Source organism: Nelumbo lutea, chromosome 1 (assembly GCF_056320005.1).
Source record: "Nelumbo lutea isolate HS-2025 chromosome 1, American lotus-T2T, whole genome shotgun sequence".
Taxonomy (NCBI): Eukaryota; Viridiplantae; Streptophyta; class Magnoliopsida; order Proteales; family Nelumbonaceae; genus Nelumbo; species Nelumbo lutea.
Window position 1 is genome coordinate 133,463,705 of NC_142684.1, and position 21,759 is coordinate 133,485,463.

At 40.0% G+C, this 21,759-nt stretch overlaps 2 protein-coding genes across 2 annotated transcripts in view; both read left to right on the forward strand.

Annotated features, from left to right (window-relative positions):
• Window positions 1-21,759, forward strand: part of LOC148877683 (fimbrin-2-like) — a 111,953-nt gene that overhangs the window by 86,971 nt on the left and 3,223 nt on the right. The gene's annotated exons all lie outside the window — the stretch shown is intronic.
• On the forward strand, window positions 8,591-17,259 carry LOC148877684 (uncharacterized). Its single transcript, XM_088942304.1, has 4 exons — window positions 8,591-12,500; window positions 15,435-15,610; window positions 15,700-16,162; window positions 16,438-17,259. Exons 1-4 carry the CDS (start codon window positions 12,494-12,496, stop codon window positions 16,443-16,445), a joined length of 654 nt encoding a protein of 217 aa, XP_088798430.1. The 5' UTR covers window positions 8,591-12,493; the 3' UTR covers window positions 16,446-17,259.

Here is a 21,759-nt window from a genome sequence, read left to right on the forward strand (position 1 = left end):
GGTTGGAACTCAGATGGAAATGAGTGTTTGCCTATTTTTACAGTGAGCCCACTTGAGCCTAAACCTACTACAATTCGGTGAGATTTCCAGAACAAAGAATGAAATGAAGGAATGATTCCATCAAATTTGTTGTAAGACACATAGAAAACTCGGAGACTAGACAGCTGATCCATGCAATATGGAATTGTTCAATTGATGTTGTTGCTTTCCATGTGAAGGTATACTAATGATGAAATTTCAGACTGATTCGGGGATTGGCCCTTCCAATCTATTTTGGAGAAAATATAGAGACTGGAGACCTTTAACATTGGAGATTGAATATGGAATTTGACCCTCTATGTTGTTGAAAGGGAGGTCACAAAATTACAAGTTTGAAAGGTTAAAAAGTGAAGGAGGTATTGGTCCTTGTATTCCATAGAAACAAAGAATTCAACCAAAGGATGTTCCAAATCAAATTTGGAATTGATCCAATTACATTGGTTGATGAAATAGAAAACCTCTGCAAATGGGACCATGGTTTTGCAAACACTAAAGTTAGATCAATGGTGTGATTTTTAGTTTTCACCAACATACAGTTCTTACAATTGAGGAAGGTAGGGGAATGAGTGTTGGAGACGAGAGCTTGTCAAATCCAGGACTGAGAGAGATGTCAAATTGACCAGCTCAGATGGGGAGGCAAGAAAATTGAAATCCATTTTCAGAGAACTAAGACGAGTTAGTTTAAGAAAATGGTCTATGGGAATGGAACCAGAAATTTTAAAATCAGGTTGATAAAGCAAACTAAGATCATAAAGATGTGAAATGGGTTCTTCCCAGTTAGTTACCATTGATGCCTTAGACATATCAACACCACTCAATCTAAGTTCTCTAAGACTGTCCAACTCCTGCAACCAATTTAAATTTGTAATTGATAAGTAGCCACTGGAAATGTAAGTATACTGAGATTGGAGAGAGTTCTTCTTGGAAGATCGATTAAATGAAATGGTTGGCACATCGATTATTGGGAAAGAGCATGAAAGGTCAAGGTATTCTATGGAGGAGAGGTTGGTAAACTGGGATGTAATGGAGTCATTCAAGTTGGAATTTGAGAGGTTGAGGCGAGACTTTTGAGACTAACAAACTCAAATGGGATCTTGGAAAACTGGAAATTATTGAAAGTAAGATCATGGTAGCAGAGATGGCCAAGTGTGAAAAGTGATGGCTCAATTGTACCACTGATGGCAATAGATTTTGAAGCAGAGGTGAAAAACAGTTCAGAATTAGTATCAAGAATTGTTACTATCAGTATTGGGGTTTCGGAGGTCGATGGCTATGACATGGAAGGAGTCAGAACAATGGATTCCAGTCCAATTGCAGCAGTTTAAGCCTCGCCAAGAAGACAAACGAGTAGAAGGGTCTCTGAGAAAAGATTTGAAATTTAAAAGAGCTGCTTGTTCACTGTCATGGCAGCCCATATGCCCTCGTTTAATCCTCAAACATGTTGGAAAATCCAGTTACCATGTGATAAGCCACATGTTGATGGAAGATTGATTATCTCTGTGCTTCACTTTCACACATGCACAACCAATATTTTTCCTTTGTCTTATATTATTTTTATTTTTATTATTATCTTCTATAAAAAATTGGTTGTTTGCTTCCTTGAAAGTGATTCTTTTTTATGCACAAGAAGCCACTATTATTGGGTTACATTGGATCCTATTTCCAATTCTTACTAAGTCGATGGAAAACTATTTGGCTTGGTCTAGGTGGGATGATAAAGTGATGAGATCCTTGGTCAATGAGACACTTGTCTCAGTCCGGAGGGGCTTGAATTAGTCTGTTAAGTATCTTGCTCCCAAGATACAAATCAGTTATGTTCCTTACCGATTGGATAGCCCAATTCAGATTAGATAGCTCTCTATTGGGTACTGCTTTATTAGACTGTGTTTAGGATCTTTCTTTGTTTTATTCCAGGTTAGAGTGTTCCAGTCATAGTCAACCTTCACAAGGAGTATCCAAATTTGATCGATCCAACATATATAATGCATTTGGTCAAGCACTTCGAAGAAAATTTCACTTTATAGATGTCAGATATGTTTCCGTTGATCAGAGCGTAATGCACTCCGTCTATTGATCATCTTCTTTGCCCGAATCTGTTTGGCACACTTCAAGAAAATTAACTTCTAGCAACGGACAACAAAATTCGATGCTAGAGGGTGGTTTGTAGAAACAGATTTATTTATCCGTTGGAATTGGTCCAACCTTTTAATTTAGGATTTAGCCACGGATGCAAACCATTGCTAAAAACCATAGAAATATGTTAACCACAAACAAACATCGTAGCTAAAACCGTTAATATGTCAGCTATGGTCATTGTTTCAATTGCTGCTATAGTAGTCCGAACCAGGAAGAGAAGAAGAAGAAGAAGAAGAAGAAGAAGAAGAGAAGAAGAAGAAGAAAGAAGAATAAGGGTCTGTCGAAATCTGATGAATTACCCATACAGTCGACCCCCTTAATCTATATTAGATTCTAATAATCTTTACAAAGACAAAAATGCCCTTACTTAAGTGTGGGGCAGAGTGACTCTAATAACACTGCCACATAAGCAAGCTACTTAACAAACATAAGAAGACTAAACTACCCCTATTCGGCACACTTTAACACTTCCCCTCAAGCTGGAGAATATATATCATATAATCCTAGCTTGTTACATAGATAGTTCACTTTCCCTGAGCTTAGAGCTTTTGTAAACAAATCTGCCCACATATTCTGTATTTATCTCTCCAGCAAGAACCTTCTCTCTCACAAAGTGACAATCAACCTCTATGTGCTTTGTTCTCTCATGAAAGACAGGATTGGATGAGATATGGAGTGCAGCTTGGTTGTCATAGTACAATCTCATAGGTTTATCCATGTAAAACCCAATTTCTTGTAGGAGATTCCTCAACCACACTAATTCACAGGTAGTGTGAGTCATGGCCCTATATTCGGCTTCAGCACTGCTTCTGGCCGCAACCGTCTACTTTTTACTCTTCCATGTTACAAGATTTCCTCCAAGAAATGTGCAATAGCCTGTAGTAGATCTTCTGTCATTCACTGAGCCTGCCCAGTCTGCATTTGTATACCCAACTACTTCAAGTTTTCCTCCTGGTTTATACAATAGCCCACGGCTTGGAGCTTCTTTCAGATACCTCACAATTCTAAGGACTGCATCCTAGTGAGGTATACGAGGGTTCTACATGAATTGGCTCACCACACTGACTGCAAAGGAGATGTCGGGTCTCGTGATAGTCAGATAGTTCAGCTTTCCCACTAGCCGTCTATACCTTCCAGGATCTTCAAATACTTCTCCTGTATCACTACTCAACTTAACATTTGGTTCCATAGGGGTCTCAGCCGGTTTTGTACCTAACAGTCCTGTTTCTTCCAATAGATCAAGGACATATTTCCTTTGGCACAGATTTACACCTTGTTTTGACCTGGCAACCTCTATTCCCAAGAAATACTTTAATGTTCCAAGATCCTTTGTTTGAAAATGATTTTGCAGAAATACCTTTAGTTTGCCAATCCCCAATTTATCACTACCAGTGATGACAATATCATCCACATAGACCACTAATAAAATCTTCCTAGCTTCTGAGTCATAGCTGAACACTGAGTGATCAACCTGGCATTACTTCATTCCAAAACTCTTCACCACTTCGCTGAACTTCCCAAACCAAGTATGTGGAGATTGCTTCAACCCATAAATTGCCTTCTTCAGTTTGCACACCTTACCAATCTCCCCCTGAGCAACAAACCTAGGTGGTTGCTCCATATATACCTCCTCCACCAGATCACCATGGAGGAAGGCATTCTTTATGTCAAGTTGAAAGAGAGGCCAATCATACATAGCTGCTAAGGAAATTAGTACAAGAACAGAACCAGTTTTAGCCACCGGAGAGAATGTCTCCATGTAGTCCACTCCATACAACTGTGAGTAACCTTTAGCAAGTCGTCTGGCATTTAGACGCTCCACACTACCATCTGGAAAGTATTTCACTGTATACACCCATTTACAACCCACAGCATGCTTACCAGGTGGGAGAGTAGTAAGTTCCCACGTTTGAGTATGTTGAAGAGCAGAAAGTTCCTCCTCTATTGCCCGCTGCCATCCAAGTGAACTAAGAGCTTCTTGAATATTGTTAGGTATGGAAATAGAAGACAAAAGTGAAACAAACTGGCGATGTGAGGTAGAAAGACGAGATAATGAAACAAAATTGGAAATGGGATGGAGGGTAGAACTGCGTTTACCTTTCCATAAGGCAATGGGTAGGTCAAGGTCTAAAGGTTCTGAAGGGATAGGAAATCCATCACATGGACACCCAAAGATTGCGGAATAAAGGGGGGCGAATTTCAAAAATTTTTCTCTCCCTACAATTGGGAATCGAATTCCCCATTTAGAAAATCATATTTTCAAGGATCATTCTTGAACCATAAACTGAATCAGATTTGAACCAAAAGGAGTAGGGAGAGATAATACCTGATACAGAGAAGTAGTATCTCTCAATGGAGGTGTTCACGCCCAAGGAAGGATCCAAAATCTACTCCCACTGAAGATGGCGCAGTGCAGGGTGGAGCAGAATTAGTAGTGTTCTTCCAAAAGAACTTGATCCTTCTCAAGAATCACCTGGACGGCTTGTGAATACAACTCCCACCAATCTTTTCTCCAAAAGATTGGAATCAAGATCCAATCTTGATTTCTCCCAAGAACTGGAGATCGAACTGCTGTAGGTGGCAGCTGCAGGAAGGAGGCGGCAAGAGAGTATTTGTAGGGTGCAGATTCTCTCTTCTGTGATTTCAGCTCTGAAGACAAGACTATATGTTGCTTGCTTGTGATGTGTCTAAAGGCTGCCGCCCCCTCTTCCTTTTATAGACTTAAAGGGATCAGCTCCTAATCCCATTAGGAGTTGCTAACCCAAATCATATCTGGATTAGAAGTCCCTTTAAGATAAGGGATAACCCTTATCTTATCTGTAGATTAGATCAGCCATCTCCTAATCTAATTAGGAAGTTTTCTAGATCTAAATCTTATTTAGATCTTGGACTCTCTAAGTGGATAGGGTGTGGGCCCAATCCTATCAGCTGATCCATCTCAAAATTTGCCCCTTAAGTGACTAATCAAATTGGCCCAGTTCGAAATGGGCTTAAGGCCCATTTAAGGTTATGTATTCATTTAGCCATCCAAACTGCTGCCCAGTTGGGCTTCCTTGTATGGCGTGGGATCCAAACATTGATCTACACATCAGCCACATGGGTTCAGCCCAACTTTTGTTACAAGGCCTGGCCGAATACAGTGTTATGGACAGTGCACCCCCTGAAACCCATCAGATGGGCTCTATGGGCCCAACACTTACCCTAAGTGGTCCCTGGGCCAAGCCACCTTGTAACACCCAGGGACTGTGGGCAGATGCAAGATTAGCCCATCAGGTATTATCCTCAATGGTCTTACACTTAACCTCTCAGCCCATAATGATCATACATTGCCCGACAAGAGAGGACCTCTCCCTCGGCTGCAAGGAACAGTGTTGCACTCTCTCTTGTATAGATCCCGGGAATTAAAACCTTTTGCAAATCATTTTGAAACCATAATTTGTATACTTTTATATCTCATATAAAATATATTTTGCAAAACAAATCTCAACGATTGAAATTGGCTGCCGACAGTCTTGGTTTCCATTAGTGAGAGTGCATCCCCGATCATTACCCTTGTCCGACAAAGGGGCTGATCCTGTCACTATGATCACCCACTCAGATGAATTCTCAGACTGTCCCAACGTACCCAGGTTTTGACCCCCGCTAAGGATTTCACTGATTGGTACATCAAAGATAGCCCAATCCGACACCTAGTGTAGTATCATAATCGAGTCTAGGGGTCGGGTGTAACTTTTCAGTTTTCCCCATCAATATCCAAGGTCTAGGGCAATACTGGAAATCTGGTCCAGTTCAAAGATTCAATTAATCCTACACTGTATGTGCCTAGGGTCTCACCCTGATAGCTGAGACAAGCCACCCCAACCGACTTGGTGGCACCACAGTGCCAGCCTTGTTAGGATAGGTCTCCCTAAACCGACCCACTGGTTGTGAACATTCTAAACTAACACGACTCTCATTAAGTGTCCAGTTTAAGGGTATTACACAGAAACATACCAAGGGAACATGAATCAAATATGCACTTTTATTCATTTACAATAAACTCATAAAGTACATCATTTTGATTGAAGCTAAGGGCATACAAAACTGTCTAACAGGTTCAGCAATAGGAGCCATGAGAGGATCCGCAGATGAGGTAGAAGCCGGAGGAGGGGCCGGTGTCGTTCGACGTGTATACACTTGTCGGATCAGTGATCGTTCAGTGGTGCACTGGATGAGGTGATGAGTCTACTCCAACAACAGCCTCTGGAACTGGATCACTGACAGGAAGAGGAAGAGGAAGTAAGGGTGAAGACAAGGGTGCTTCATGACTGGAGAAGAAGGGTACAGACTCAAAAAATGTGACATCAGGGCAGACATAGCAGTTTTGGGTAATGGGATTATAACACTTGTACCCTTTTTGAGTCCAAGAGTAGCCAAGGAAGACACATTTAATTGAGCATGCATCTAGCTTATCTATTCCAAGACTCAGATTGTGAACGAAGCACACACAACCAAAGACACGAGGAGTTAATGGAAATGGAGATAAAGTGGGAAACAAGATAGAGAAGGGGGACCGACCATGAAGAATAAAAGAGGGCATCCAATTAATGAGAAAACATGTAGTGAGTACAACATCACTCCAAAACCGTTTAGGAACATTCATGTGATGAAGCATAGACCGAGCAGTTTCAAGAAGCTGACGATTTTTCCATTCAGCCACACCATTTTGTTGAGGGGTGAAAACACATGAGGTCTAATGAATAATGCCATGTTGTTCTAAATACTGTTGGAATGAAGTAAGGAAGTATTCACGATCATTATCTGAATGGAGAACTTTGATTGGAACACCAAATTGTGTGCGTATCTGAATGGAGAACTTATCCATGTCATTCTTGAACAATCATCAATAAAGGAGACAAAATACTTGTATCCATTATAAGACTCTATTTTGATTGGATCCCAAACATCTGAATGAACCAAAGATAAAGGATTCAACATACGACTCTCAACTCTTGGACTGAAGGACACACGATGGTGTTTACCAAACTGACATGACTCACATTGTAAAACTGACAACTGACTCAATGATGGAACCAACATCTTGAGAACCTTGAGAAATGGATGTCTCAGTCGGCAAGGCCATGTAAAGGAGTAAGGGAAGTCTAAAGCGCAATTGAAGATCCACCACCATCAAGGTAATACAATCCACCAGCTTCATGCCCTCCCCCAATCTGTTAGACAGTTTTTGTATGCCCTTAGCTTCAATCTGATTTGATGTACTTTTGTTATTTAGTGGAAATAAATAAAGTGCATGTTTGATTCATGTTGTTTGGTTTAATTCTGTGTAAAACCCTAAAACTGGACATTTATAGAGACTCGTGTTAGTTTTAAATGTTCACAGCCGTTGGATAAGTCTGGGGAGATTTATCCTGCCAAGGCTGATACTGGTGTGCCACCAAGTATTGGGATGGCCTGTCTCAGTCACTAGGGTAAGACCCGAGGCACATGCAATATGGGATTACTTGAATCCTTGAACCGGACCAGATTTCCAGTCTTGCCCTGGACCTTGGAGATAGATGGGCAAAACTGGAAAGTTACACCTGACCCCTAGACTCGATTATGACACTTCACTAGGTGTTGGATCAGGTTGCCTTTGATATGCCAATCAGTGAGATCCTTAGCGGGGATCAAACCTGGGTATGTTGGGGCAGTTTGAGAATTCATCTGAGTGGGTGATCATAGTGACAAAATCAGCCACTTTGTCGGACAAAGGGTAATGATCGGGAATGCACTCTCTCTGATGGAAACCAAACTACCGGCAGTTGATTTCAATCGTTGGAATTTTGTTTTGCAAAATTAATATATTTATATATATATGTACGGTTTCAAATTGTTTGCAAATGGTTTTAATTCCCGGGATCCATGTGAGAGGAGAGTGCGGCACTGTTCCTTGCAGCCGAGGGAGAGGTCATCTCTTGTCAGGCAGTGCTTGATCATTAAGGGCTGAGAGGTTAAGTGTATGACCATTGAGGATAATACCTGATGGGCTAATCTTGCACCTGCCCACAGTCCCTGGGTTTTTATAAGATGGCTTGGCCCAGGGACCACTTAATGTAAGTGTTGGGCCCATAGGGTCCATATGATGGACTCAAGGGGTTCATTGAGTTTTTCAGTGAATTCGGCTGGGCCTTGTATTAAAGGCTGGGCCGAACCCATGTGGCTGGTGTGTAGATCAATGCTTGGGTCCCACGCCACACAAAGAAGCCCAACTGGGCAGTAGATTGAAAAGTAATTAGACACTGAACACTTAATGGGCCAGAAGCCCATTTCGAGGTGGGCTGATATGATCACCCATCCTTGGGGCGAATCTGAGATTAGTGTTAGTAAAAGGATTGGGCCTTTAGCCTTATCCACTCTTGGAGACCAAATTCAAATTAGATTTGAATCTGGTAACCTCCTGATAAGATCAGGAGTAAGCTAACTTTATCTGCAGATAGGATTAAGATTATCTCCTATCCAAATACTGATTTGGATTGGGATAACTCCTAATTAGGAGGATTCTTAATCAAGAAGAAAGGAGGAGAAACCCTAACCAAAATGGAGAGAAATACAACAGTTTTCGAAAAGAAAAATCGCAAGAAAGGTTCCTACGAATTGAGATCAGATCTCATACTCCAGAAAAAGAAAGAAGAAGCAGTTCAGCTTTTTCGCCTTTGGAGTTCTCCTCCTGCCGCCGCCATCTGTTTTTGCAAGATTAGATCTTTGCAGAAAAAGAAAGTCAAGAAATCTGTTCTTGACATCAGTCTTGCAAGAAAGACTGAAAAAGATTCAGTGTCTAGTACTTCCAGAGGATTCTTGTGAAGGATCCAGTGTGTAGGACGCACCCTGCTGGTTCTGTTCCATCCACAGCTGTGTCATCTTCAGCAGGAACGGATTTTGGAGCATTCTTTGGGCATGAACACCAACTTTGGGAGATAGTGCTTCTCCGGATCAGGTATATTCCTCCTATTTGTCTTTTGGTACAGATCTGGTTTGATTATGGTTCAAGTAGGATCCTTGAATATTGTATTCTAAATTTAGGGAATATGATTCCCAGTTGGGAGAAGGTAGGAAAATTTTTGAAATTCGCCCACCCATTCCGCAACCTTTATGGCGTCCATTAGATGGATCCTACCATTCTTTCACAATCTTCTTCCCCGTCTTGAGATCCTGAAAAACACAAGTGAAAGGAAAGAAGGTAACAGAACAGTTAAGAGCTTTGGTTATTTTACTGACAGACATAAGATTGAATGGAAACTTAGGTACATATAAAATAGATGATAAGGGGACAGAAGCCATGTCAACATTACCAACACCACAAATGGGAGATGATGACCCATTGGAAAGTGTAACAGTTTGTGATGTGGAGGTTTCAGAAAGAGAAGAGAAAACACCTGGAGTCCCGGTCATATGATCTGAGGCTCCAAAGTTAATAATCTAGGAAGGAGTTTTAGATGACATGCAAGCAATACCTGATTGGGCAGGTGTGGAAATGGTATGCTGTGAAGTAGTTTGAAGGAACCATTCATACTCATCACGCGGTACACTCACCATCTCCCTCCTAGAAGTAGATGTAGATGTGGGAGGAGTTCGGTCTACCAGTTTACTGTCACTGATATCAACCTCGCCTGCTATAGCATGATTAGCCCATTTAGAGGGAGGGCCATTTAGGTCATAATAGAATTTCACTGTGTCCTTCCCTACCACAATGAGTACACTTCCTTGTAGAGTTATTTTTTCCTCTGCCACGGCCTCCCCCTGAGTCAAGGCCACCCCGACCAATCATGGAATTTCCACGGCCTCCTCTGGGAGCATGACCTCCCCCTCTTGTACTATGTTCACCTCCTCTAGTTGTCACAAGTGCTGATCTATCAAACTGTGTGGGGTTTTCTGTCTGTCCCAAAGAAATTCTACGAAACCTTGAGAATACTTCCCCAAGTGTAGGAAGAGTAGAGCCCCCCAATATTTGGGCTCTAACTGGTTCATATTCCGACTTCAGCCCGACTAAAAATCTTGTAACATCTAGTTGTTCCCTTTGCTATTACTGAACTTTAATATCTGGAGTGAGGGGATGATAGACATTGAGTTCATTCCTTATATTCTTCATGCAGGCATAGTACTCTTCTAGTGTTTTGGTTCCTTGTTGTAAATCAAAGTACTCCTGATAAAGATGATAAACTCTTGTTGTGTTATCTTGTCTAGAATATAGCTTCTTAGCATACTCCCATATATCCTTAGTCGTATCAAGGAACATGAAGTTGGCACTAATTTTGGGCTCCATACTATTCCACGGCCAAGTCATGATTTGAACATCTTCTTGTTCCCAATCATCAAACCCTGGAGAGTCAACCGAAGGCTTCTCATCTCTTACATGCTTTACTTTCTTCTTTGCCTTGAGAAAAACTTCCACTGATTTAGCCCATGGAACATAGTTCTCCTCATTCAGCTTAATTGAGGTCATTTGTACCCCTAGGTAGTCGGGGGAAAGTACCACACTAGGTTTCTGATCATTGTACCCATCTCCTATTGCTGCCATTGTACTCTTTCACAGTTGCCTCTAACCTTACTTCTCAGCTACAAGCTGATTGATGTTGTTCACAGTTTGATACTTCAGCACCTATTACAGCCCCTAAACACAACAGTGGGAGCACACACTTGTTCTTATTCACACTACTGCTGACTTCACACACCTACGACCCACATAAGCATCAATTTACCACTCACTAATTACAAGTAGGCCCTCTTACAACCACTCAATAAAAAAAAAAAATGTGCATCACAAGCACCATAACACAGTCAAACCTGCTACACCCAGTTCAGACTTGTTTAACACACTTAAGAGGGCATTACACAACCACAAAGAGCTCGGCAAGGTCACTGCATTCCACCTTACACCACTCGGCCACTTACAGCAGCCCTAACACCACTCAACAACTCACAGCAGCCCTACACCATTCGGTTACTGCACACACAGCCCTTTCTAGGGCAACAATGAACCTAGTTCTCTAGGTTCTAATCAATACTAACAGCTTCTTGTAGGGTTTCTACCAAGAAATATCAGTAGCACTAGAAGAAGAGATAACCGACCTTCCTTTGAGAATATCAACCAACCATTCACTGCTGAAGTCACTTTCCTTGCTGAAAAGGTTATGCGCAACAGAGAGAGACGAGCTATGATGTTCCTGACCTAGGGTGAACCAGTTCTCTCCATTGACTGACCAGAAACGAAGGAGAAGAGTCACGAACACTGCTGAGGTGCTTTACCAACTGAAGTAGGTCAGGAGCATGGCTCTGATACCATGTTTTGACTGCTGCTACAGTAGTCCGAACTAGGAAGAGAAGAAGAAGAAGAAGAAGAAGAAGAAGAAGAAGAAAGAAGAATAAGGGTCTGCCAAAATCTGATGGATTACCCATACAGTCGACCCCCTTAATCTATATTAGATTCTAATAATCTTTACAAAAACAAAAATGCCCTTACTTAAGCGTGGGGCAGAGTGACTCTAATAACACTGCCACATAAGCAAGCTACTTAACAAACATAAGAAGACTAAACTACCCCTATTCGGCACACTTTAACAGTCATAAACTGGAGTTAGAAATACGATTCATTGACTGCCACTATATTAAATTCCAACTCCAGATCTCCTACCACAACTCCAGTTTATGACCTATCTCTCATCGCTTCAGCTCTAATTTGTGAGATATTAATTTTTCTTTGCAAAGAAGGTAATGGATTAACCATTCTGAAGCGATGAGAGAATAAAAAAAAGTTTTATTTTTCCAACTAATCAAAAGGTACGTTTTTTTCCTTTTTTTTCTTTGTTTCATTATTTTGTTCTTTCTGATGGTAAAAGTTTCATTTTGGATTTTGTTTTGGTAGTCTGGACGAATTTTGAGAGGACCCTTTTTCAAACTTCATGTGTGGTGGACTGGGTAGAAAACTGGAACGCTAGTCTTTGAATTGGTTTGATCTAACCAGAGGTAGCTGACTAAAGGACTTCCGATAATAAATGTAATGGGAGATGCTGTTTGATTTTGAATTCTTATTTCTATTATTGCTTGTCGAAATATTTGCCACTGCCCTCAAAGATTCAGCCACCTGGATGTCAAACTTCAGCCCCAATTTGGACTTCATATGATTGTTTATTAGGGCTCTCATTTGTTTATTAATTGTAGTTTTCCACTCAGGTTTGCTCAAGGCTTCCTAGACATTCTTCAAATTTTGGATATAGGACAATGAAGAAACGAAGACTCAAATGGATGGCTATAAGACACTGTAGTTAAGACATTTTTCTATAAGATGGAAGGTATAAGTCGTTTCTCTTTATGATAATTAATTGATAAATCAAGATTAGATGAGGACATTGGATTACTTGGGATTACCTATGACCAGAAAATCCAACCAAATCGGTGCTTCTTGGTTATATTTGTAGTTCTTTTCTGCTTGCTACAAGTTTCAAAAGCTGGTAAGGACTCAAGTATATGAATGCTGATAGGAATAGGAAGAAGATTTCCAGATTAGGTTATTCTTTACAATTGTCATTCACCCATTGAAAAGAAAAAAAAAAACTCCTGGGTGGAGAGAAAAAATGAACAAACTCTCAAAACATAATATCTGCAGAGAGAAACATTTTATTGTACACAGGATCATAAACATGATATCCCTTTCAAACATAGAATACCCAAGTAAAAACAAATCAGATTGCCCAAAGATCAAGTTGAATGTGACAGGCCCAAGACATGAAAAACAAACAAACCTAAATACTTTTGGGAGTAAGACAAAAGACATGAAAGTAGTTGGTGGGCCAAATAGCAAATAGATTGGAGCAAACCCAGAGGAATTTCTTATGGAGTGGATGGGAGGAGGAAATGAAGATCCACACTGTAAATTGGGAGCGTGTCACCCAAAGGAATTGGTGGGCTGGGAATAAGGAATTTGAAGAAATTTAATTCTGACCTTCTTAGTAAATGGTTATGGAGGTTTGCTTCTGAAAGAAGTGCATGGTGGAGAAATCTTATTGCGGAAAAATATGGGGTGGAATGGGGGTAAGGTCTATTTGGGCAGGTATTTTGAAGTTCAGATTTAAGGTGGGAAATGGGGAAAGAACTAAATTTTGGAAGGATTCTTGGTGCTCAGAAGTGTGTTTGAAAGAAGCTTTCCCTCTTCTGTTCGAAATCTCTGTAAATCAGGATTCTTCTATAGCTGAGAATTTTAATGTATCAGGCGACTCCATTATTTGGAATCCGCTTTGTAGGAGGAGTTTGTTTGATTGGGAGGTAGAAGAGTATGTGGCTCTGTTGGGTTTTCTTCAAAATCAGATGATTGATTTAAATTTGGAGGACGAATGGAGCTGGAAACGGAAAGCAGATGGTTATTTCTCTGTTAAATCTATGTTTCTTAAGTTGGTTAGTCCAGGTCAGAAGAACCTTCCCGCCATGCAGATTTGGAATTCAACTAGCCCCTAAGGTTAATTTTCTGGTTTGGACAATGGTTCTAGACAAATGTCTGACCAGAGTTAATCTAGAGAGACGTGGCATTCAGATTCTGGATATTTCGTGTGGCTTGTGTGGTACTCTTGTAGAATCTACTGAGCACCTGTGTATCCATTGCCCAATTTCTTCTTATGTCTGGGGGCACTTCCTTAAGGCCTTGGAAATTAGTTGGGTAATGCCAAATTCAGTGAAGGAGCTGCTGAACTGTTGGAGAATTGAGGGTCTCAGCAAGAAAGGAAAATTGGTTTGGAACACCATTCCGGCAACTGTACTTTGGGCCATTTGGACTGGGAGAAATAACAGAATTTTCTATGGTAAAGCTAAAAGTCCAGATGAAATAGTGCAGAGAGCTGTGGGCAAGATATTGTCTTGGGTGCGGTGACGGAGGAATTTAAACATCAGAATTTGCGTCTTTTGTTTTGTTCTCAGTCTTGGATGAAATTGTAGTCTGAGGTGGTCCCAGGCAGCCTTTAATGGCCTGGGCACTATTGTAATGAAACTAAGTGAAAACATGGAAGGGACGTCTGGTTGATAAAATAAGTTGCAGTGAGAAAAACTTCTGAAAAACATGAACATTTTGGAATATGAATACTGAAGAAAAGTTGTTGAACAACTTATTATAAATTCCAGCTCTTGCATTTGACAGTACTATTCTGTTTTTGGGTAAGTATCATCTTTTAAAATTAATAGTTCCTTTTTTCAGGTATAGCAAAAAGAGAAACATCAACAATTATAACTTTATCATGTCCAAAAGAAATGGAATAGTAAGAGAAGAATGTCAAGTTGCCTGTCATGTGATTTAAGGCCCTAGAATTAATGATCCAAGGGTTAGGCAGAGTGGGATGAGGTAGCACGATGAGCAAAGTAGATAACTGAATGAGAAAACTAGGTGGACAGGGCCACTGTTGCACTCTTGTCAATTTTGGTTAGCAGTGCATGGAATTTCTCCAATTCCTCCAAAGATGGTTACTCTTTCATTAGAGAATGAAGATAGAGCAATGGGGGCACACTCACGAGTGGATTCACTTGAGGTTTCTTCTCTAATGGCATTATTAGCTTTCTTCTTCTACTTTCTACCAGCCATGAAGATCCTAATATATACTCTTACTATGACTTTTCTGCCACACAGTAAATGGCATTCTACTTTTTTACTCCACTTTGTTGAATTTTTGACTTTTGATAGATCTGGTGTGCAATTCTCTTGCATGACTATTTTCCCATTCTTGGAATGATAAACATGAGAATGCATGCTTGAGTCTTATAGCAGCCATTTTGTGGAAGAAAATGTTGAAGGTTAGGTCTACATCCAGGCCACCACACCCAAGATTTTGGATATTTAGAACCAGCATTAGGTAATGTCCTTTATCAAAGAATTAGGTATTAGTAAGTGTATCATAGTGGTTAGATCCTTCCCTCAATGAGAGCAGATAGTGGCATTTGTTTTAAAAAAAAAGTAAATTAATTTGTATTATCAACAAAGTAAACAAGTAACTCGTGTAAAACAAGAATCTGTACACCTAGCCACAATACTAGCTAAGAGCCCCCAAAAAACTCTATAGACAAAAAAGAATGACCTATCTCCCCACAAAAACTCCATGAATGGAGATCCAATCCCTCAGAAAACAAACAATATTGAGTTGCTTTTACCCAATTTAATCAGTTATAGAATTTGCATTAATCACACCTTATGAATTTCAACCATAGTTTCATTGAATTGATATTGCTTCGTCATGATTTAGCTACTATAGGGGGTATAATACTCACAGCTATAGAGATTGATGGCAATAATGGAATTTTTCCTATTGCATATTCTGTGGGGGAAGCAGAAAGCAGAGACAGTTGGACATGGTTCTTGGTTAAGTTAAGAGATGCTCTAGGTATTGATGACCCGTACAGTTGGACATTTATGTCGGATAGGCAGAAGGTATGTATATATTTGTTTGGTTGAGTTAATACATAATTTCCTTTGTTTTGATTATAAATAGCACTAATAAATGTGATGCTTGTTTGTAGGGCATTGTTGAAATAGTATCATATTGTATGCTTGGTGCAAATCATAGATTCTGTCTACGACATTTATATAGCAATTTTAAAAAGCTATTCAAGGGGAAGGCATTGAAGGATGTTGTATGGGCTGTTGGGAAATCATATACCCAAACTGACTTTGTTCGTTACATGGAAGTAATCAAAAGCATATCTAGAGATGCATTTGAATGGCTTAGTAGAATCCCCCCTGACACATGGTCCAGCCATGGGTTTGACCCATTAGTTAAGTTTAATGACATAATAAACAACTGGACAGAGTCATTTAATGCGTGGATTGGGGAGGCCAAAGCAATGCCGATTGTTGAGATGTTGAAGGACATAAGGAAAAGATGGATGCAAAATATTTATTATAGACACAAGGCATCCATTGCACTTAGGTCTGATTTGTTGCCTAAGGTGCAAGCAATCATTGACAAGAGATCAAGGGAAGGTAGGTGATGTTTATTGTCCATATACTTATTGTGTTTTTGGCTTGAGCAGTTCATTGTACATGTATTTATTGTGTTTTAACAGGTCTGTTAGGGTTTTCCAATTAGGACAATATGATTTTCAAACACTAAGAGCTGACTTTATTGAAATTGTCATCAAGATGAATGTAATGTTATTGATGAGACCAAAAAGAACCCCATTTTTATCTCCTAATATTCATTCTTTTACATTTACTTAGCACTTAAATGGACTCATTACTCTTGTACTTCGATTTAGGGCAATAAAGAAGGCAATCAGAAGAAAACATGGCAAATCGGGTGATTTTGCACAGTTTTGGCGACAGTCAGTAATTTTGGCATAACTCTCAATTCTGAACTCCGAACTGGACGATTCAAGAAGAATTAGAATGATAAAAGGAAGGCCCACAACTTTTATGTTTTGGGTTTTTACAGATTCGGTCCACATCGAGTCTGAAACCGGGCCCCAAGTCAGAGAATTTCGTAGCTGGGCCCATTTCACAACTGAAGCCCAACTCGCAAAAGAACATGGAACCAGCCCAACTTATCAGAGAAGCCCAACTCGAATGCGAGAGCCTACAGTCCTAATTTGAATGTAACCTCCAAGGAATGAGAGTCTTATTAGATCTAAATTCTGAATGCAATCCTATAAAGATAAAAAGGATGGGGATTAGATAAAGGATAGGATAGGATTAGTTCAAAGAAGACCAGGACTCCCTTAAGATAAGATGGTCTCCTAGAAGGAGTTGGAAAACAGTCATCTCCTTTGACTATATAAAGAGCGGGGCGGACCAGCTTTAGCATCACTCACTCCAAGATCCAAGAGATCACCAAGCAAATCAAGAAACTCAAGAGAGCAGTTCGGCCATGGAGAAGCAGAGCATGGAGGTTTCGCAAATCATGAGCAGCTAAGTTTCTTTTTCTAGTTCAAGGGGGGAGATTCGATTGTGCCATTGTAAGGTTCTGTAAATTTATTTTCTTGTTTTTTAATTCAAGTATTTATTAGTTATTGTGCACATTTTTATTGGATGTTAATGTTAATTAGTCTGACAAACTGAATTAATGTTGATTTTCCTACTACTATCCATGATTTCGGTGATCTGTAATTGTCACGAATAGTGGTACAAGTAGCAATTAGGTTAATATCTTTTTGAATCAATTGTTCGTGACAGCATTTGACCAATGTATTGACATGGTTTAACCTAAAAGGAATCGATGGAACAAGATTCAATAAATGCAGCTATCTCAATTATTGTTGTTTTGGTTTAACTGTTTTCACAAAGCTTAATGCTATCATTAATTAATATGGAGCATTATCGTACACAGTTTATTAAAGATAAGTGTTGATCGAATGCTAGGTTTGGTCAATTAATTTATGAAAACACAAGGTTTATTATGGCTATCCTAATAAATCTAAGGTTAAATGCTTGAATTGCAAGACTGCTGAATTTTATCTAGGATCGATGGCCAATTGATTCAGCCTGAACCCTTGAACCAGAATTCGGTAAGATTGATTTTCTCTTGTTTGTTTAGTTTGTTATTGATTTCGTATTCTTTTAATTTTAGTTATTAAATTTTTCCACTCAATTATATTATTCATTCGGCTAAGAGATTATTGTCTAGCTCCCTGTGGGATTCGACATAGTACCACTATAACTACAAAGATTTTATTGTGGGACTAGCATTAATTTTGAGGGTTTCGACAACTCGTCAAAATTTTGGCGCCGTTGTCGGGGAGCAATTTTAATTTCTTAGCTACTTCCTTCTATTTGTGTTAACCTTCTTGTTTTATGACTAGTGCTTCTCAACGAGGTGAATTCGAGTATAACCCTGAAATTGAGAAGATTACCCGTCGTTTAAGGAATGAGGCGAAACAAAGGAAAGATCACTCACCTAAAAGGGTGAATTCAGATTTCGATCTACCAACTTGTGATCAACCCATCTTCGAAGAGGAAGAAATGATGGCTGATAGAGAGAGAACATTAAGGGAGTTGGCTGCACCGATTATGAACAGCCCCTGTGCATAACATGTCCCACTCTTGAGGTAGCGTTTGAACTAAAATCTGGTTTAATACAATTACTACCTATTTTTCATGATTTTCCAGGTGAGGACCCTCATAAACATCTAAAGGAATTCCATGTCGTCTGTTCTAGCATGAAGCCATAAGGTATGACCGAGGATCAGGTAAAACCCATAGCCTTTTCATTTACTTTACGTGATAAAGCGAATGATTGGTTGTATATTCTTCCTCTCGATTCAATATGCACATGGGATGAGATGAATAGGATATTTTTAGACAAATATTTTCCTGCATCCCGTGCTGCAAATATAAGAAAAGAAATATGTGGAGTTTGGCAATTTGGTGGTGAGACGCTATATCAATATTGGGAAAGGTTTAAACCACTTATTGCTAGTTGTCCACACCACCAAATACCCGAACAACTTTTGATCCAATACTTCTATGAAGGGCTTCAGCCCATGGATAGAAGTATGGTAGATGCAGCTAGTGGCAGAGCCTTGGTGAACAAAACACCCGAAGCAGCCAAGGAATTAATTTCCAACCTGGCAAAAAATTCACAACTATTCGGCACAAGAACATAGGGCAATATTAGGCGTGTTAATGAGGTAAGTCATGTTAATTTAGAAAATCAAATTTCAGATCTAACTGACTTGATAAGACAACTAGGTGCAGGACATTTGCAAACATGTAGGGTATGTGGTGTTTGCTTGATTCCTGGGCATCCTACGGACATGTGCCCATCATTGCAAGATGGTTCGATGCAGTAAGTCAATGTCGTAGGAGCATTCCTAGGGCAGCCCCAACGAAATTATGACCCCTACTCCAATAACTACAATCCAAGGTGGAGGGATCATTCAAATCTAAGCTACGGGAACCAAGAAGGACAGCAAAGATATCAGTCCCAATATTTCAATCGACAACCCCAATATTCAGCACCTATCACAGTGCAAAGTCAACCCTCAAGTTCAGTTATGTCATTAGAGAAAATCGTTAAGGCTCTTACTACTAACACTCAACAATTTCAGTAGGAAACAAGAGCCAGCATTCAGAATTTGGGCAACCAAATCAGCCAACTTGCCACTTTCATTAGCAAGTTGGAGGCGTAGAGCTCCAGGAAACTACCATCACAAACGGTAGTCAACCGCAAGGAGAATGTAAGTGCAGTGGTGCTAAGAAGTGGGAAGGAACTATTGGACAGTTTTGTATGCCCTTAGCTTCAATCAAATTGATATACTTTATGAGTTTATTGTAAATGAATAAAAGTGTATATTTAATTCATGTTCCCTTGGTATGTTTCTGTGTAATACCCTTAAACTGGACACTTAATGAGACTCGTGTTAGTTTAGAATTTTCACAGCCAGTGGATCGGTTTGAGGAGACCTATCTTGATAAGGCTGACACTGTTGTGCCACCAAGTTGGTTAGGGTGGCCTGTCTCAACTGTTAAGGTGAGACCCTAAGCGCATATAGTGCATGATTAATTGAATCTTTGAACTGGACCAGATTTCCAGTATTGCCCTGAACTTTGGAGATTGATGGGTAAAACTGAAAAGTTACACCTGATCCCTAGACTCGATTATGATACTACACTAAGTGTCGGATTTGGCTATCTTTGATGTACCAATCAGTGAGATCCTTAATAGGGGTCAAAACCCGGGTATGTTGGGACAGTCTGAAAATTCATTTGAGTAGGTGATCATAATAATAGGATCAGCCCCTTTGTCGGACAAAGGTAATGATCGGGGATGCACTCTTACTGATGGAAACCAAGACTGTCGGCAGCCAATTTTAGTCGTTGAGATTTCTTTTGTAAAATATATTTTATATGAGGTATAAAAATATATATATTATGGTTTCTAAATTGTTTGCAAGAATGTTTTAATTCCCGGGATCCATATAAGTAGAGAGTGCAACACTATTCCTTGCAACCGAGGGAGATGTCTTCTCTTGTCGGCTAGTGTATGATCATTATGGGCTGAGAGGTCATGTGTAAGACCATTGAGGATAATACCTGATGGCTAATTTTGCATCTGCCCACAGTCCCTGGGTGTTACAAGGTGGTTTGTCCCAATGACCACTTAGGTTAAGTGTTGGGCCCATAGAGCCCATTTGATGGATTTCAAGGGATGCACTATCCATAACAATGTATGTTAAACAGTTTTGTATGCCCTTGGCTTCAATTAGAATGATGTACTTTATGAATTTATCGTAAATGAATAAAAGTGCATATTTGATTCATGTTCCCTTGGTATGTTTCTGTGTAATACCTTTAAACTGGACACTTAATGAGACTTGTGTTAGTTTAGAATGTTTACAACCAGTGGGTCGGTCTAGGGAGACCTATCCTGATAAGGCTGACACTGTGGTGCTACCAAGTCGGTTAGGGTGGCCTATCTTAGCTGTTAGGATGAGACCCTAGGCACATATAGTGTAGGATATATTGAATCTTTGAACTGGACCAGATTTCTAGTATTGCCCTGGACCTTGGAGATTAATGGGCAAAACTGGAATTTTACACCCGATCCCTAGACTCGATTATGATGCTGCACTTGGTATCGGATTGGGTTGTCTTTGATGTATCAATCAGTGAGATCTTTAGCGGGGGTCAAAACCTGGGTATGTTGGGACAGTCTGAGTGGGTGATCATAATGACAAGATCTGCCCATTTGTCGGACAAAGGTAATGATCGGGGATGCACTCTTACTGATGGAAACCAAGACTGTCGGTAGCCAATTTCAGTCGTTGAGATTTCTTTTGTAAAATATATTTTATATGAGATATAAAAATATATATATTATGGTTTCTAAATTGTTTACAAGAAGGTTTTAATTCCCGGGATCCATATAAGTAGAGAGTGCAACACTATTCCTTGCAATCGAGGGAGAGGTCCTCTCTTTTCGACTAGTGTATGATCATTATGGGCTGAGAGGTCATGTGTAAGACCATTGAGGATAATACATGATGGCTAATCTTGCATCTGCCCACAGTCCCTGGGTGTTACAAGGTGGTTTGTCCCAAGGACCACGTAGGGTAAGTGTTGGGCCCAGTGGTCCCTGGGCCCATAGAGCCCATTTGATGGGTTTCAGGGGGTGCACTGTCCATAACAGTGTATTCAGCCAAGCCTTGTAACAAAGGCTGGGCTGAACCCATGTGACTAATGAATAGATCAATGCTTGGGTCCCACACCATACAAGGAAGCCCAACTGGGCAACAGTTAAGAAGGTTAAGTGAGCACATAAGTTTAATGGGCTTAAAGCCCATTTCGAACTGGGCTATTTAATTAGTTAATAATGGGGTGAATTCTGAGATGGATTAGCAGATAGGAGACCCTATCCACTCAGAGAGTCCAAATCTAAATGTGATTCAGATCTAGAAACCTCATAATAAGATTAGGAGAAGGTTGATCTAATCTGTAGATAAGATAATGGCTTATCCTTATCACCTAAAGAGATGTTTTGATCTAAATAAGATTTGGATCAGCAACTCCTAATTGGATTAGGAGTTGATCCTTTGGGGTTACAAATAAGGAGGGTCGGCAGCCTTTAGAGAAGATATACTCAC

Excerpts from the sequence above, each read along its gene's own strand:
- LOC148877684 (XM_088942304.1), top strand. Across the intron at positions 15,611-15,699 it reads TTATGTCGGATAGGCAGAAG|GGCATTGTTGAAATAGTATC; the intron begins GTATGTATATAT and ends GCTTGTTTGTAG.